At 43.6% G+C, this 15,775-nt stretch overlaps 2 protein-coding genes across 3 annotated transcripts in view; one reads left to right on the forward strand and one right to left on the reverse strand.

Moving 5' to 3' along the window:
* The window catches only part of ecm2 (extracellular matrix protein 2, female organ and adipocyte specific), a 30,887-nt gene extending 25,740 nt beyond the window's left edge, over positions 1-5,147 (forward strand). Inside the window, exons 9-11 of the mRNA XM_055869944.1 lie at positions 148-260; positions 389-602; positions 3,707-5,147. Coding sequence (XP_055725919.1) covers positions 148-260; positions 389-602; positions 3,707-3,875 — 496 coding nt within the window. The 3' untranslated portion in view covers positions 3,876-5,147. The remainder of the gene's footprint in view (positions 1-147; positions 261-388; positions 603-3,706) is intronic.
* cenpp (centromere protein P) overlaps positions 1-15,775 on the reverse strand; it is a 156,730-nt gene that overhangs the window by 34,052 nt on the left and 106,903 nt on the right. The window lies entirely within an intron of this gene.

Below are 15,775 nucleotides of genomic sequence, written 5' to 3' on the forward strand. Positions count from 1 at the left end.
CATCTACACTGATTAAAGTGGAGTTAACAAGTGACATCAATAAGGGATCATAGCTTTTCACTTGGATTCACCTGGGTCAGTCTGTCATAGAAAGAGCAGGTGTACTTAATGTTTTGTCCACCCACTTTCTCCCTCTTCCTCCTTCAGGAACCTGGAGTCCATCGACCTATCCTACAACCGTCTGTACCTGGTCCCTTCCTACCTGCCCAGAGCTCTGGTTCACCTGGTCTTAGTAGGGAACCAGATCGAAAGAATCCCAGGTATTTACCATCCAGGACCACTTTGGAAAGTGTGGAAAAATTGTCATTCTTTTAAGTGCTTATCTTCTGGGAATACAATGTACATCTTGCTGTATATTTTTAATACAATTCATTTCATTTCAATTCAGGGTTTGTGTTTGCCCACATGGTCCCGGGGATAGAGTACCTGTACCTGTCCCATAACAAGCTGGATGGGGAGGGAGTAGAGCCAGAGTCCTTCTTGGGCACCTATACCTCCATGACGGAGCTGTGTTTAGACCATAACCAGCTGGTTACGGTTCCGCCTGGTATCAACCAGATGAGCACGCTGCACTTCCTCCATCTCAATAACAACAAAATCAGGTACCGTAGACTCACTCTACGTCCCAAATGGAGCCCTATTCCCTAATAGTGCACTACTTTAGACCAGAGCCCTATTCCCTATATAGTGCACTACTTTAGACCAGGGCCCTATTCCCTAATAGTGCACTACTTTAGACCAGAGCCCTATTCCCTATATAGTACACTACATTAGACCAGAGCCCTATTCCCTATATAGTGCACTACTTTAGACCAGGGCCCTATTCTCTATATAGTGCACTACTTTAGACCAGGGCCCTATTCTCTATATATAGTGCACTACTTTAGACCAGGACCCTATTCCCTATATAGTGCACTACTTTAGACCAGAGATGTAACCGTTGACTCATTAGGCTAACTATACTCCACCATACTCTACCATACTCTACCGTGCTCTACCATGCTCTGCCACGCTCTACCATACTCTACCATGCTCTACCACATTCTACCACGCTCTACCACGCTCTACCACGCTCTACCACACTCTACCACGCTCCACCATGCTCTACCACGCTCTACCACGCTCTACCACGCTCTACCACGCTCTACCATGCTCTACCGCGCTCTACCATGCTCTACCACACTCTACCACGCTCTACCATGCTCTACCATACTCTACCACGCTCTACCATGCTCTACCACGCTCTACCATGCTCTACCACGCTCTACCATACTCTACCATGCTCCACCATGCTCTACCACACTCTACCGTGCTCTACCACGCTCTACCACACTCTACCACGCTCTACCACACTCTACCACGCTCTACCACACTCTACCGTGCTCTACCACGCTCTACCATACTCTACCACGCTCTACCATACTCTACCGTGCTCTACCATGCTCTACCACACTCTACCGTGCTCTACCGTACTCTACCATGCTCTACCATACTCTACCGTGCTCTACCACGCTCTACCACACTCTACCGTGCTCTACCGTGCTCTACCGTACTCTACCGTGCTCTACCATACTCTACCACACTCTATTGTACTCTACCACACTCTACCGTGCTCTACCACGCTCTACCGTGCTCTACCATGCTCTACCGTGCTCTACCATACTCTACCATACTCTGCCATGCTCTACCGTACTCTACCATACTCTCCCGAGCTCTACAATACTCTACCTTACTCTGCCATGCTCTACCGTGCTCTACCATACTCTATCGTGCTCTACCATACTCTACCGTGCTCTACCATACTCTACCATACTCTACCATACTCTACCATACTCTACCACGCTTTGAAAACACAAAAAACACATGACAAGCTTATTCAGTTCAAGAGTATTGACTTCTTGGCAGTCCAGAGTATAGACTATATACGTAATCCCTTCAAATCAAAGTTTGCCACATGCAAATCAAATCAAAATGTATTTGTTGTATGCTCTGAATACAACAGGTGTAGACTTTACAGTGAAATGCTTACTGACGAGCCCTTTCCCAACAATGCAGAGGTAAACAACAAGGCATATTTGCTAATAAACAAGTAAATAGTAACACAATAAAATAAAATAACAATATACAATGAGTACCAGTACTGAGTCAATGTGCAGGGGTACCAGGTAGTAATGAGGCTATATACAAGGAGAACCGGTACTGAGTCAATGTGCAGGGGTACCAGGTAGTAATGAGGCTATATACAAGGAGTGCCGGTACTGAGTCAATGTGCAGGGATACCAGGTAGTAATGAGGCTATATACAAGGAGTACCAGTACTGAGTCAATGTGCAGGGGTACCAGTACTGAGTCAATGTGCAGGGGTACGAGGTAGTAATGAGGCTATATACAAGGAGTACCAGTACTGAGTCAATGTGCAGGAGTACCAGTACTGAGTCAATGTGCAGGGGGACCAGGTAGTAATGAGGCTATATACAAGGAGTACCAGTACTGAGTCAATATGCAGGGGTACCAGGTAGTAATGAGGTTATATACAAGGAGTACCGGTATTGAGTCAATGTGCAGGGGTACCAGGTAGTAATGAGGTTATATACAAGGAGTACCAGTACTGAGTCAATGTGCAGGGGTACCAGTACTGAGTCAATGTGCAGGGGTACGAGGTAGTAATGAGGCTATATACAAGGAGTACCAGTACTGAGTCAATGTGCAGGGGTACCAGTACTGAGTCAATATGCAGGGGTACCAGGTAGTAATGAGGTTATATACAAGGAGTACCGGTATTGAGTCAATGTGCAGGAGTACCAGTACTGAGTCAATGTGCAGGGGTACGAGGTAGTAATGAGGCTATATACAAGGAGTACCGGTATTGAGTCAATGTGCAGGGATACCAGGTAGTAATGAGGCTATGTACCGGTACTGAGTCGATGTGCAGGGGTACGAGGTAGTAATGGGGCTATATACAAGGAGTACCAGTACTGAGTCAATGTGCAGGGGTACCAGGTAGTAATGGGGCTATATACAAGGAGTACCAGTACTGAGTCAATGTGCAGGGGTACCAGGTAGTAATGAGGCTATATACAAGGAGTACCAGTACTGAGTCAATGTGCAGGGGTACCAGGTAGTAATGAGACTATATACAAGGAGTACCCGGTACTGAGTCAATGTGCAGGGGGACCAGGTAGTAATGAGGCTATATACAAGGAGTACCAGTACTGAGTCAATGTGCATGGGTACCAGGTAGTAATGAGGCTATATACAAGGAGTACCAGTACTGAGTCAATGTGCAGGGGTACCAGGTAGTAATGAGGCTATATACAAGGAGTACCAGTACTGAGTCAATGTGCAGGGGTACCAGGTAGTAATGAGGCTATGTACCGGTACTGAGTCAATGTGCAGGGGTACCAGGTAGTAATGAGGCTATATACAAGGAGTACCAGTACAGAGTCAATGTGAAGGGGTACCAGGTAGATCAGGTGTGTGTAAGTGTGTGTGTGTGTGTGTGTAAGTGTGTGTGTGTGTGTGTAAGTGTGTAAGTGTGTGTGTGTAAGTGTGTGTGTGTGTAAGTGTGTGTGTGTGTTATTGGCAGATGTAAACCATACCGCGAAATGCAGCGTTTAAAAAATGTCAAAGGTAGGAAAATAAAATCCTGAATAGAATGACGTATGATTCATGATGTATAAAACCAATGGTTTCTCCATCTCCTACAGGGCCTTTGCTGAGGACGCTATCTGTGACCCGGAGAACATCGAGGACTCCCACATCGTGATGCTGCGTCTGGAGAACAACCTCATCGACCCCAGGAAGATCTCCCCTACCGCTTTCTCCTGCGTACGCTCTTACTCCAGCGTCGTCTTGAAACCTCAGCGGACCAAGTAACAGGATTTGCAAAAAAAACTGTGTGGCAGAATTGCCAAAAAAACAGATCCCCTTTCTTCCTAGGCACTCCTGTAGATCTGAAAGGCTGTGATAGGTGGAAACGATATGGCGACATTTCCACACAGCCAATCACAAGGCAAGAGGAAGCAATTATCCTTATCCTCTCAGATCAACAGAGCCTGGAATTCAGCCGCTGTTATTTTATCAAAAACATTTTTTTAAACAAGGTAAATGTCCGTAAAATCACCACTGCCAAACTCCTACTGTATCTCATTGTTCGAGTCGTGCAACACAATTCATATCAACGACTATAGGAGAGAGAGAGACCGTTAGGAAAATACACCTTCCACGCCTGGTTTTCCATCTTCTAAAACTCCCACGGATGGAAACATTCTAGGGAAGTGAGGAACAGCTTCTTGGACTTGTTCCTAAAACCTTTCATTTAAAAGATTGAAGTGTTTGAATAAGATCTCCTAGTAGAGTTAACCTCAGCATGATCTGGTCTGCATCCCAAATTGCAAGCTATTCCCTATATAGTGCACTACTTTTGGCCAGGGCCGATAAGAAAAAAGGGGTAGCATTTGGTGATAGAGGGGTACAAAATGAGAATGTAACATGTCTAGAGATGCCCTTTTCAGTCCTACTCTGTGATTTGTTGTTGGTTCCCAGTTTGAGACGTTGCTTCAGATTTCGTTCGTTGACGTTCGACTGGGAGAAGAGAGACGGATCGCCTAAACCCCACACGTCCTCAAAGTAGCACAGAAATAGAAATAGAACAATCTTCACCAGTCAAATTGCCAGGGTTAGAGGTTCCAAGCGCCGTTCTATAGATTATATTTCTATGTCAAGCAGCGGGTCAGGATCTACAATAGGGAGATATACCTCTGATGTATATAGGGATATGTATATTGGGATAATAATATTCAGTACGTTTTATATGTTATTGCTTTCCCCTCAACAGACTTAATTCACGTGTCATCAATCATTCTATAAAGAAACCATACTGTATAATCAAACCATACTGTGGAATGGAAACTTTTTACAATAGTTTTCAGTGTTTGAAATATGTCTGCAACACCACGTGTACGTGGCTGGCTAAGATTTAAAAGTGGGGATATGAATTTTTTTTTTTTTTTAAAGCTACATTTGAGAATTGCACTATCGACAAGTTCATACAAAGTGCAAGTTTTTATTTTTTGTTCTTCATACCTGTACAAAACACACGATGTTTACTACGACTCAAATAAAGAAGCCTATGTTTTGATTCAAATACCTTTCCCGCTTCGATGAACCATTTATTACAAACTGACGAGCCAGGGGACGCAACCCGATGCTCTCCAGACCCCGTGACAAGGGCACGTCCCAAACGGCAACCTATCCCCTACATAGTGCACTACTTTACACCAGGACCCACAGTGGTAAGGACAAAAGTAGTGCTATTATGTAGGGAATAGTGTGCCACTTGGGATTCATCCCAGAGTTGTCAGATTAGCAGTGCAGGGCGTTACCTAGCGTATATAAATGTCAGGTCACGTCGAGGTCATTAAGAATGAAAGAATAGCTACTATGTGAGAGAATGTCCTTCGAGAACCTGTTGAATTTCTCAAAAACACGTACCATAATACAAACTGCTGAACTATAAGCACATTTTCTTTAAAATACCTCAGGAACACTTTCCAGTAGCTGGAAAAAATACCAGAGTGGATAACAAATACCCTGTTGGATATCAGGGTCACATTAGCCTGGTTCCCAGATCTGTTTGTTGTCTTGCCAACTTCTATGGTCATTGACAAAGACAACACAAACAGATCTGGGACCAGGCTAAGGTCACGCTGAACTAATGCTCAAAAGGTTTTACAATGCTGTGACTGAAAGTCTACTTCTTCTGAGAAACTATTATAAACATCTGCTTTCTGAATGAAGAGAGAGAGAGAGACTAGCATAGCAGCTCATCAGCCATGAACCACTAACTGCGTCTGAAATTCACCCTGCTTTGTGCACTGCTTTGTGACCATGGCCAATAGGGTAACGTCAGTGCACTATATAGGGAACTAGGGTGCCATTTAGGATGCAAGCCACTGATCACTTCTCTTCCTGTCACATGACCTCTGTTTTTTTAAGGACGCAGACAGTAGGTATAGAAATGAAAGTTTACCGTTTACCTGCTGGGTTCAGATCAGTCAGTCATATTTTCCTCTCATTTCAGTGACACACAGAGTCAAAACACACACACACACACACACACACACACACACACACACACACACACACACACACACACACACACACACACACACACACACACACACACACAGTCAAAACACACACAGTGGTTGGTTGGTATCCATGGAAACAACTCTCAACTGTCAGTCTGTGTCTGGTGTTAACCTAATCAGACATACTCTGTCCTGAATGACAGTGATACCTGTGTTAACGCGTAAATAAGTCTCAAGGCTAATAACCCTGAACCCTGAAGAATAATCAGCATAACGACCTTCTGAGGTTAAATACATAAACAACATTACATCTGACAGTATTGATTCCCTGAAAAGTCTTGGATTGTTTCATTAAACCCCCGATGAACAGGGTTTCTACATTGACCCCCGATGAACAGGGTTTCTACGTTGACCCCCGATGAACAGGGTTTCTACGTTGACCTCCGATGAACAGGGTTTCTATGTTGACCCCTTGATGAACAGGGTTTCTATGTTGACCCCCGATGAACAGGGTTTCTACGTTGACCCCCGATGAACAGGGTTTCTACGTTGACCCCCGATGAACAGGGTTTCTATGTTGACCCCCGATGAACAGGGTTTCTATGTTGACCCCTGATGAACAGAGTATCTGTTGACCCCCGATGAACAGGGTTTCTATGTTGACCCCCGATGAACAGGGTTTCTACGTTGACCCCCGATGAACAGGGTTTCTACGTTGACCCCCGATGAACAGGGTTTCTATGTTGACCCCCGATGAATAGGGTTTCTACGTTGACCCCCGATGAACAGGGTTTCTATGTTGACCCCCGATGAATAGGGTTTCTACGTTGACCCCCGATGAACAGGGTTTCTATGTTGACCCCCGATGAACAGGGTTTCTATGTTGACCCCCGATGAACAGGGTTTCTACGTTGACCCCCGATGAACAGGGTTTCTACGTTGACCCCCGATGAACAGGGTTTCTATGTTGACCCCCGATGAACAGGGTTTCTATGTTGACCCCCGATGAACAGGGTTTCTATGTTGACCCCTGATGAACAGGGTGTCTATGTTGACCCCCGATGAACAGGGTTTCTACGTTGACCCCCGATGAACAGGGTTTCTATGTTGACCCCCGATGAACAGGGTTTCTATGTTGACCCCTGATGAACAGAGTATCTGTTGACCCCCGATGAACAGGGTTTCTACGTTGACCCCCGATGAACAGGGTGTCTATGTTGACCCCCGATGAATAGGGTTTCTATGTTGACCCCCGATGAACAGGGTTTCTACGTTGACCCCCGATGAACAGGGTTTCTATGTTGACCCCCGATGAACAGGGTTTCTATGTTGACCCCCGATGAACAGGGTGTCTATGTTGACCCCCGATGAACAGGGTGTCTATGTTGACCCCCGATGAATAGGGTTTCTACGTTGACCCCCGATGAACAGGGTTTCTATGTTGACCCCCGATGAACAGGGTTTCTATGTTGACCCCCGATGAACAGGGTGTCTATGTTGACCCCTTGATGAACAGGGTTTCTATGTCGACCCCCGATGAACAGGGTTTCTATGTTGACCCCCGATGAACAGGGTGTCTATGTTGACCCCCGATGAACAGAGTATCTGTTGACCCCCGATGAACAGGGTTTCTATGTTGACCCCCAATGAATAGGGTTTCTATGTTGACCCCCGATGAACAGGGTTTCTACGTTGACCCCCGATGAACAGGGTTTCTATGTTGACCCCCGATGAACAGGGTTTCTATGTTGACCCCCGATGAACAGGGTGTCTATGTTGACCCCCGATGAACAGGGTGTCTATGTTGACCCCCAATGAATAGGGTTTCTATGTTGACCCCCGATGAACAGGGTTTCTACGTTGACCCCCGATGAACAGGGTTTCTATGTTGACCCCCGATGAACAGGGTTTCTATGTTGACCCCCGATGAACAGGGTGTCTATGTTGACCCCTTGATGAACAGGGTTTCTATGTCGACCCCCGATGAACAGGGTTTCTATGTTGACCCCCGATGAACAGGGTGTCTATGTTGACCCCCGATGAACAGAGTATCTGTTGACCCCCGATGAACAGGGTTTCTATGTTGACCCCCGATGAACAGGGTGTCTATGTTGACCCCCGATAAACAGGGTTTCTATGTTGACCCCCGATGAACAGGGTTTCTATGTTGACCCCTGATGAACAGGGTTTCTATGTTGACCCCTGATGAACAGGGTTTCTACGTTGACCCCCGATGAACAGGGTTTCTATGTTGACCCCTGATGAACAGGGTTTCTATGTTGACCCCTGATGAACAGGGTTTCTACGTTGACCCCCGATGAACAGGGTTTCTACGTTGACCCCCGATGAACTGAACAGGTTGTGAATAAGTCTGCTATCTAAATAATAATGAACACAGACAACTAATAGACATGACCTGCTGGTGTTAAATACAGTTGAAGTCAGAAGTTTACGTACACTTACAATGGAGTTATTAAAACTTGTTTTTCAACAACTCCACAAATTTCTTGTTAATAAACTATAGTTTTGGCAAGTCAGTTAGGACATCTACTTTGTGCATGACAAGTAATTTTTCCAACAATTGTTTACAGACAGATTATTTCACTTATAATTCACTGTATCACAATTCCAGTGGGTCAGAAGTTTACATACACTAAGTTGACTGTGCCTTTAAACAGCTTAGAAAATTCAAGAAAATGATGTCATGGCTTTAGAAGCTTCTGATAGGCTAACTGACATAATTTGAGTCAATTGGAGGTGTACCTGTGGATGTATTTCAAGGCCTACCTTCAAACTCAGTGTCTCTTTGCTTGACATCATGGGGAAATCAAAAGAAATCAGCCAAGACCTCCGAAAACAAATTGTAGACCTCCACAAGTCTGGTTCATCCTTGGGAGCAATTTCCAAACACCTGAAGGTACCACATTCATCTGTACAAACAATAGTACGCAAGTATAAACACCATGGGACCACGCAGCCGTCATACCGCTCAGGATGAGCGTACTTCAGGGCGAAAAGTGCAAATCAATCCCAGAACAACAGCAAAGGACCTTGTGAAGATGCTGGAGGAAACAAAAGTATCTATATCCACAGTAAAACGAGTCCTATATCGACATAACCTGAATGGCCGCTCAGCAAGGAAGAAGCCACTGCTCCAAAACCGCCATAAAAAAGCCAGACTACGGCTTGCAACTGCACATGGGGACAAAGATAATACCTTTTGGAGAAATGTATTCTGGTCTGATGAAACAAAAAAATGGACAATGACCCCAAGCATACTTCCAAAGTTGTTACAAAATGGCTTAAGGACAACAAAGTAAAGGTATTGGAGTGGCCATCACAAAGCCCTGACCTCAACCCTGTAGAGGATTTGTGGGCAGAACTGAAAAAGCGTGTGTGAGCAAGGAGGCCAACAAACCTGACTCAACTCTCTCCTGACCAGCTCTGTCAGGAGGAATGGGCCAAAATTCACCCAATTTATTGTGGGAAGCTTGTGGAAGGCACCCCGAAACGTTTGACCCAAGTTAAACAATTTAAAGGCAATGCTACCAAATACTAAATTGAGTGTATGTAAACTTATGACCCACTGGGAATGTGATGAAAGAAATAAAAGCTGAAATAAATCATTCTCTCTTTACTCTTATTCTGACATTTCACATTCTTAAAATAAAGTGGTGATCCTAACTGACCTAAAACAGGGAATTGTTACTAGGATTAAATGTCAGAAATTGTGAATAAACTGAGTTTAAATGTATTTGGCTAAAGTGCACGTAAACTTCCGACATTAACTGTACATAGATAGTACTGTTTCTTGGATTTTTAAAATCGACCTTCTGGAATTACGTCAGAAAGTATTCATACCTCTTGACTCTTTCCACATTTTGTTGTGTTATAATTAAAAAACATGTACACAGCTTACACACACACAACACCCCATAATGTCAAAGTGAAATTGTTTATATTTTGACAAATTAATGTAAAAAAAAGCTGAAATGTCGTGAGTCACAACCCCTTTGTTATGGCAAGACAAAATAAGTTCAGGAGTAACAATTTGCATGGACGGACTCACTCTGTGTGCAATAAAAGAGGTTATTAACATGATTTTGAATGAATACCTCATCTCTGTACTCCACACATATAATTGTAAGGCCCCTCAATCTAGCAGTGAACTTCAAACACATATTCAACCACAAAGAAAAGAAGGGCTCCTATTGGTTAAAAAAAAGCAGACATTGAATATTCCTTTGAGCATGGTGAAGTTATTAATTACACTTTGGATGGTGTATCAATACACCCGGTCACTACAAAGATACAGGCGTCCTTCCTAACTCAGTTGCCGGAGAGGAAGGAAACTGCTCAGGGATTTCACCATGAGGCCAATGGTGACTTTAAAACAGTTACAGAGTTTAATGGTTCTGATAGGAGAAAACTGAGGATGGATCAACAACATTGTAGTTACTCCACAATACTAACCTAAATGACAGAGGAAAAGAAGGAAGCCTGTACAGAATAAAAAATATCCCAAAATGTGCACCCTGTTTGCAACAAGGCACTAAAGTAATACTGCAAAAAAAATGTGACAAAGCAATTCACTTTTTGCCATGAACACAAAGTGCTATGTATGTTTGGGGCAAATCCAATACAACCCATTACTGAGTAACCACTCTCCATATTTCCAAATATAGTGGGGTTGCATCATGTTATGGGTATACTTGTAATCGTTAAGGACTGGGGAATTTTTATGTATAAAAAAATGTACGGGATGGAGCTAAGCACAGGCAAAATCCTACAGGAAAATCTGGTTCAGTCTGCTTTTCATCAGACACTGGGAGATGAATTCACCTTTCAGCAGGACAATAACCTAAAACACAAGACCAAATCTACACTGAGTTGCTTACCAAGAAGACGGTGAATGTTCCTGAGTGGCAGTTTTGATTTAAATCTGCTTGAATTTCTTTTTCATATTTTTTTTCTTCATATCTTTTTTTCACATTTATTTTTTTAAATACAGTTTGACAGCGCTTTTCGTGTAGATCGTTGACAAAATAAAAAGGACAATTAAATCAATTTTAATCCCACTTTGTAAACACAACAAAATGTGGAAAAAGGTCAAGGGGTGTGACTATTTTCAGAAGGCACTGTATGGTATATGTAGGCCTAGATAATATTGACTATTTCAAAATACTCGATTGTTTCAATAATTCAACAGGCATGGAATTGCGAGACGTGTCGTGGGAGAGATGATACATTTGAATCTAAAAAATGACTGGAGTCATCTCTATTGTAGACACTGATGTTAGTACCAGCTCTCAGGAAAACTGACCGATCTTCCGTAGGAAAATATTACACAAACTCAAAAAATGGGAGAACGATGATACTGTAAGTGAAACCATGAATAAAAGACTTCTTTCCATTATAGCTGGGAGTCTCAGCCAAACCCCTGACATAGTTGGACCTTCTGAGTTCCCCATAAGTACCCCCTTTTCAGACTGCAAATTCGTAGATAGAGCTGTGGATGCAAGGACTTGGCCATCCATGATATCAACAATATTGTTTTAACCAGGTTTAGAGGTTACAGTGTTTTCTTACAATTACATTGTTTACAAACAATGGAGTAAAACAAGCTTCTATTTTTGGGCTCTGATAAGTTATGGTATATAACAGTTGAACTTACCCCCATGAGGCATTTATAGGTTATATTTTTTAAGAATCAAAGGGTATAATATATAATTAATTTAAAAGTTTTTTAAAAAACAACAAAAAAACGATTACCGATCGCAGATTACCCCTTTAACATGCAGAATGCGAGATTAACTTAAAGCAGGCTCTAGTCTAGAGTCTATTGTCGGGCTAGACAGTAATATTAGAACCAGATCTGACTGATATTACATTTCTGACTCAATGGGAGAGAGATAATAGTGTACTGACACATAAATAAAACACCCATTTTCGGGCCTTTCCATTATCCTGTAGCTGTGTGTCTCAGCCAAACCTAAACATAGTTGGACCCTCTGTGTTCCCCCCATAACTACCTCTTCAGACTGCAGTTACTGCTGTGGCAAGCAGATATCAATGCCACATGGAAAGATGGTGGAAAAAAGAATTGTGTAATACTTAGCACTGACGGCAACATGCATTTAACATTATTTTGTGCTTTGGTTGGGTATGAGTTTGGGACATTTATGGTAATTCCAACCTAGTTCAAATGGTTATGTTGGCCCGGAGTCCATTCCTAAAACAGAACCGAAGTGAAAATGGGAATTGAGAATGCAATCCCAGCTGCTGCTACAGAGTGTGAATGGGAGACACTTTAACTAGTTTAGCCGTGGGGTCATTGTACAGAAACATTAACTAGCTTAGCAGTGGGGTCATTGTAGCGACACATTAACTAGCTGAGCCGTGGGGTCATTGTCGCTACACATTAACTAGCTTAGCCGTGGGGTCATTGTACAGACACATTAACTAGCTTAGCAGTGGGGTCACTGTAGCGACACATTAACTAGCTTAGCAGTGGGGTCATCGTAGCTACACGTTAACTAGCTTAGCAGTGGGGTCATCGTAGCGACACATTAACTATCTTAGCCGTGGGGTCATTGTAGCGACACATTAACTAGCTTAGCAGTGGGGTCATTGTACAGACACAATAACTAGCTTAGCCGTGGGGTCACTGTAGCTACACATTGACTAGCTTAGCAGTGGGGTCATTGTAGCTACACATTAACTAGCTTAGCCGTGGGGTCATTGTAAGACACATTAACTAGCTTAGCAGTGGGGTCATCGTAGCTACACATTAACTAGCTTAGCCGTGGGGTCATTGTAGCGACACATTAACTAGCTTAGCAGTGGGGTCATTGTACAGACACATTAACTAGCTTAGCAGTGGGGTCATTGTGCAGACACATTAACTAGCTTAGCAGTGGGGTCATTGTAGCGACACATTAACTAGCTTAGCAGTGGGGTCATCGTAGCGACACATTAACTAGCTTAGCCGTGGGGTCATTGTAGCGACACATTAACTAGCTTAGCAGTGGGGTCATTGTACAGACACATTAACTAACTTAGCAGTGGGGTCATTGTACAGACACATTAACTAGCTTAGCAGTGGGGTCATTGTAGCGACACATTAACTAGCTTAGCAGTGGGGTCATCGTAGCTACACATTAACTAGCTCAGCCGTGGGGTCATTGTAGCGACACATTAACTAGCTTAGCCGTGGGGTCATTGTACAGACACATTAACTAGCTTAGCAGTGGGGTCATCGTAGCGACACATTAACTAGCTTAGCCGTGGGGTCATTGTAAGACACATTAACTAGCTTAGCCGTGGGGTCATTGTAAGACACATTAACTAGCTTAGCCGTGGGGTCACTGTACAGACACATTAACTAGCTTAGCAGTGGGGTCACTGTAGCGACACATTAACTAGCTTAGCCGTGGGGTCATTGTAAGATACATTAACTAGCTTAGCAGTGGGGTCATCGTAGCTACACATTAACTAGCTTAGCCGTGGGGTCATTGTAGCGACACATTAACTAGCTTAGCAGTGGGGTCATTGTACAGACACAATAACTAGCTTAGCAGTGGGGTCACTGTAGCTACACATTAACTAGCTTAGCCGTGGGGTCATTGTAGCTACACATTAACTAGCTTAGCCGTGGGGTCATTGTAAGACACATTAACTAGCTTAGCAGTGGGGTCATCGTAGCTACACATTAACTAGCTTAGCCGTGGGGTCATTGTAGCGACACATTAACTAGCTTAGCAGTGGGGTCATTGTACAGACACATTAACTAGCTTAGCAGTGGGGTTATTGTACAGACACATTAACTAGCTTAGCAGTGGGGTCATTGTAGCGACACATTAACTAGCTTAGCCGTGGGGTCATTGTCGCTACACATTAACTATCTTACCAGTGGGGTCATTGTAAGACACATTAACTAGCTTAGCAGTGTGGTCATTGTCGCTACACATTAACTAGCTTAGCCATGGGGTCATCGTAGCTACACATTAACTAGCTTAGCAGTGGGGTCATTGTAGCGACACATTAACTAGCTTAGCCGTGGGGTCATCGTAGCTACACATTAACTAGCTTAGCCGTGGGGTCATTGTAAGACACATTAACTAGCTTAGCAGTGGGGTCATCGTAGCGACACATTAACTAGCTTAGCCGTGGGGTCATTGTAAGACACATTAACTAGCTTAGCCGTGGGAATATTTGTAAGACACATTAACTAGCTTAGCCGTGGGGTCACTGTACAGACACATTAACTAGCTTAGCAGTGGGGTCACTGTAGCGACACATTAACTAGCTTAGCCGTGGGGTCATTGTAAGATACATTAACTAGCTTAGCAGTGGGGTCATCGTAGCTACACATTAACAAGCTTAGCCGTGGGGTCATTGTAGCGACACATTAACTAGCTTAGCAGTGGGGTCATTGTACAGACACATTAACTAGCTTAGCAGTGGGGTCACTGTAGCTACACATTAACTAGCTTAGCCGTGGGGTCATTGTAGCTACACATTAACTAGCTTAGCCGTGGGGTCATTGTAAGACACATTAACTAGCTTAGCAGTGGGGTCATCGTAGCTACACATTAACTAGCTTAGCCGTGGGGTCATTGTAGCGACACATTAACTAGCTTAGCAGTGGGGTCATTGTACAGACACATTAACTAGCTTAGCAGTGGGGTTATTGTACAGACACATTAACTAGCTTAGCAGTGGGGTCATTGTAGCGACACATTAACTAGCTTAGCCGTGGGGTCATTGTCGCTACACATTAACTATCTTACCAGTGGGGTCATTGTACAGACACATTAACTAGCTTAGCAGTGGGGTCATTGCCTCTACACATTAACTAGCTTAGCAGTGGGGTCACTGTAGCTACACATTAACTAGCTTAGCCGTGGGGTCATTGTAGCGACACATTAACTAGCTTAGCCGTGGGGTCATTGTAGCGACACATTAACTAGCTTAGCAGTGGGGTCATGGTAGCGACACATTAACTAGCTTAGCAGTGGGGTCATTGTAGCGACACATTAACTAGCTTAGCAGTGGGGTCATGGTATCTACACATTAACTAGCTTAGCAGTGGGGTCATTGTAGCGACACATTAACTAGCTTAGCCGTGGGGTCATTGTCGCTACACATTAACAAGCTTACCAGTGGGGTCATTGTAGCGACACATTAACTAGCTTAGCCGTGGGGTCATCGTAGCTACACATTAACTAGCTTAGCAGTGGGGTCATCGTAGCTACACATTAACTAGCTTAGCAGTGGGGTCATCGTAGCTACACATTAACTAGCTTAGCAGTGGGGTCATCTTAGCTACACATTAACTAGCTTAGCCGTGGGGTCATTGTCGCTACACATTAACTATCTTAGCAGTAGGGTCATTGTCGCTACACATTAACTAGCTTAGCAGTGGGGTCATTTTAGCTACACAGCACAGTGCCTAAAACAGACTTCCCCAATGGCACTACCAACTGTATAGTAGCCTAATTGGTTTGATGCTCAGTTTGACCACTTATTGATATAAAAAGAAAAATAACTATTTTGGATTTATACTGAACAAAAAAAAAACACAAAATGTGAAAGTGTTGGTCCCGTGTTTCCTGAACTGAAATAAATGACCCCAGAAATGTTCCATACGCACAAAAAGCAGTTCTCTCAAATTTTGTGCAC

The sequence above is a fragment of the Salvelinus fontinalis genome, chromosome 18 (genome assembly GCF_029448725.1).
Source record: "Salvelinus fontinalis isolate EN_2023a chromosome 18, ASM2944872v1, whole genome shotgun sequence".
Classification (NCBI taxonomy): Eukaryota; Metazoa; Chordata; class Actinopteri; order Salmoniformes; family Salmonidae; genus Salvelinus; species Salvelinus fontinalis.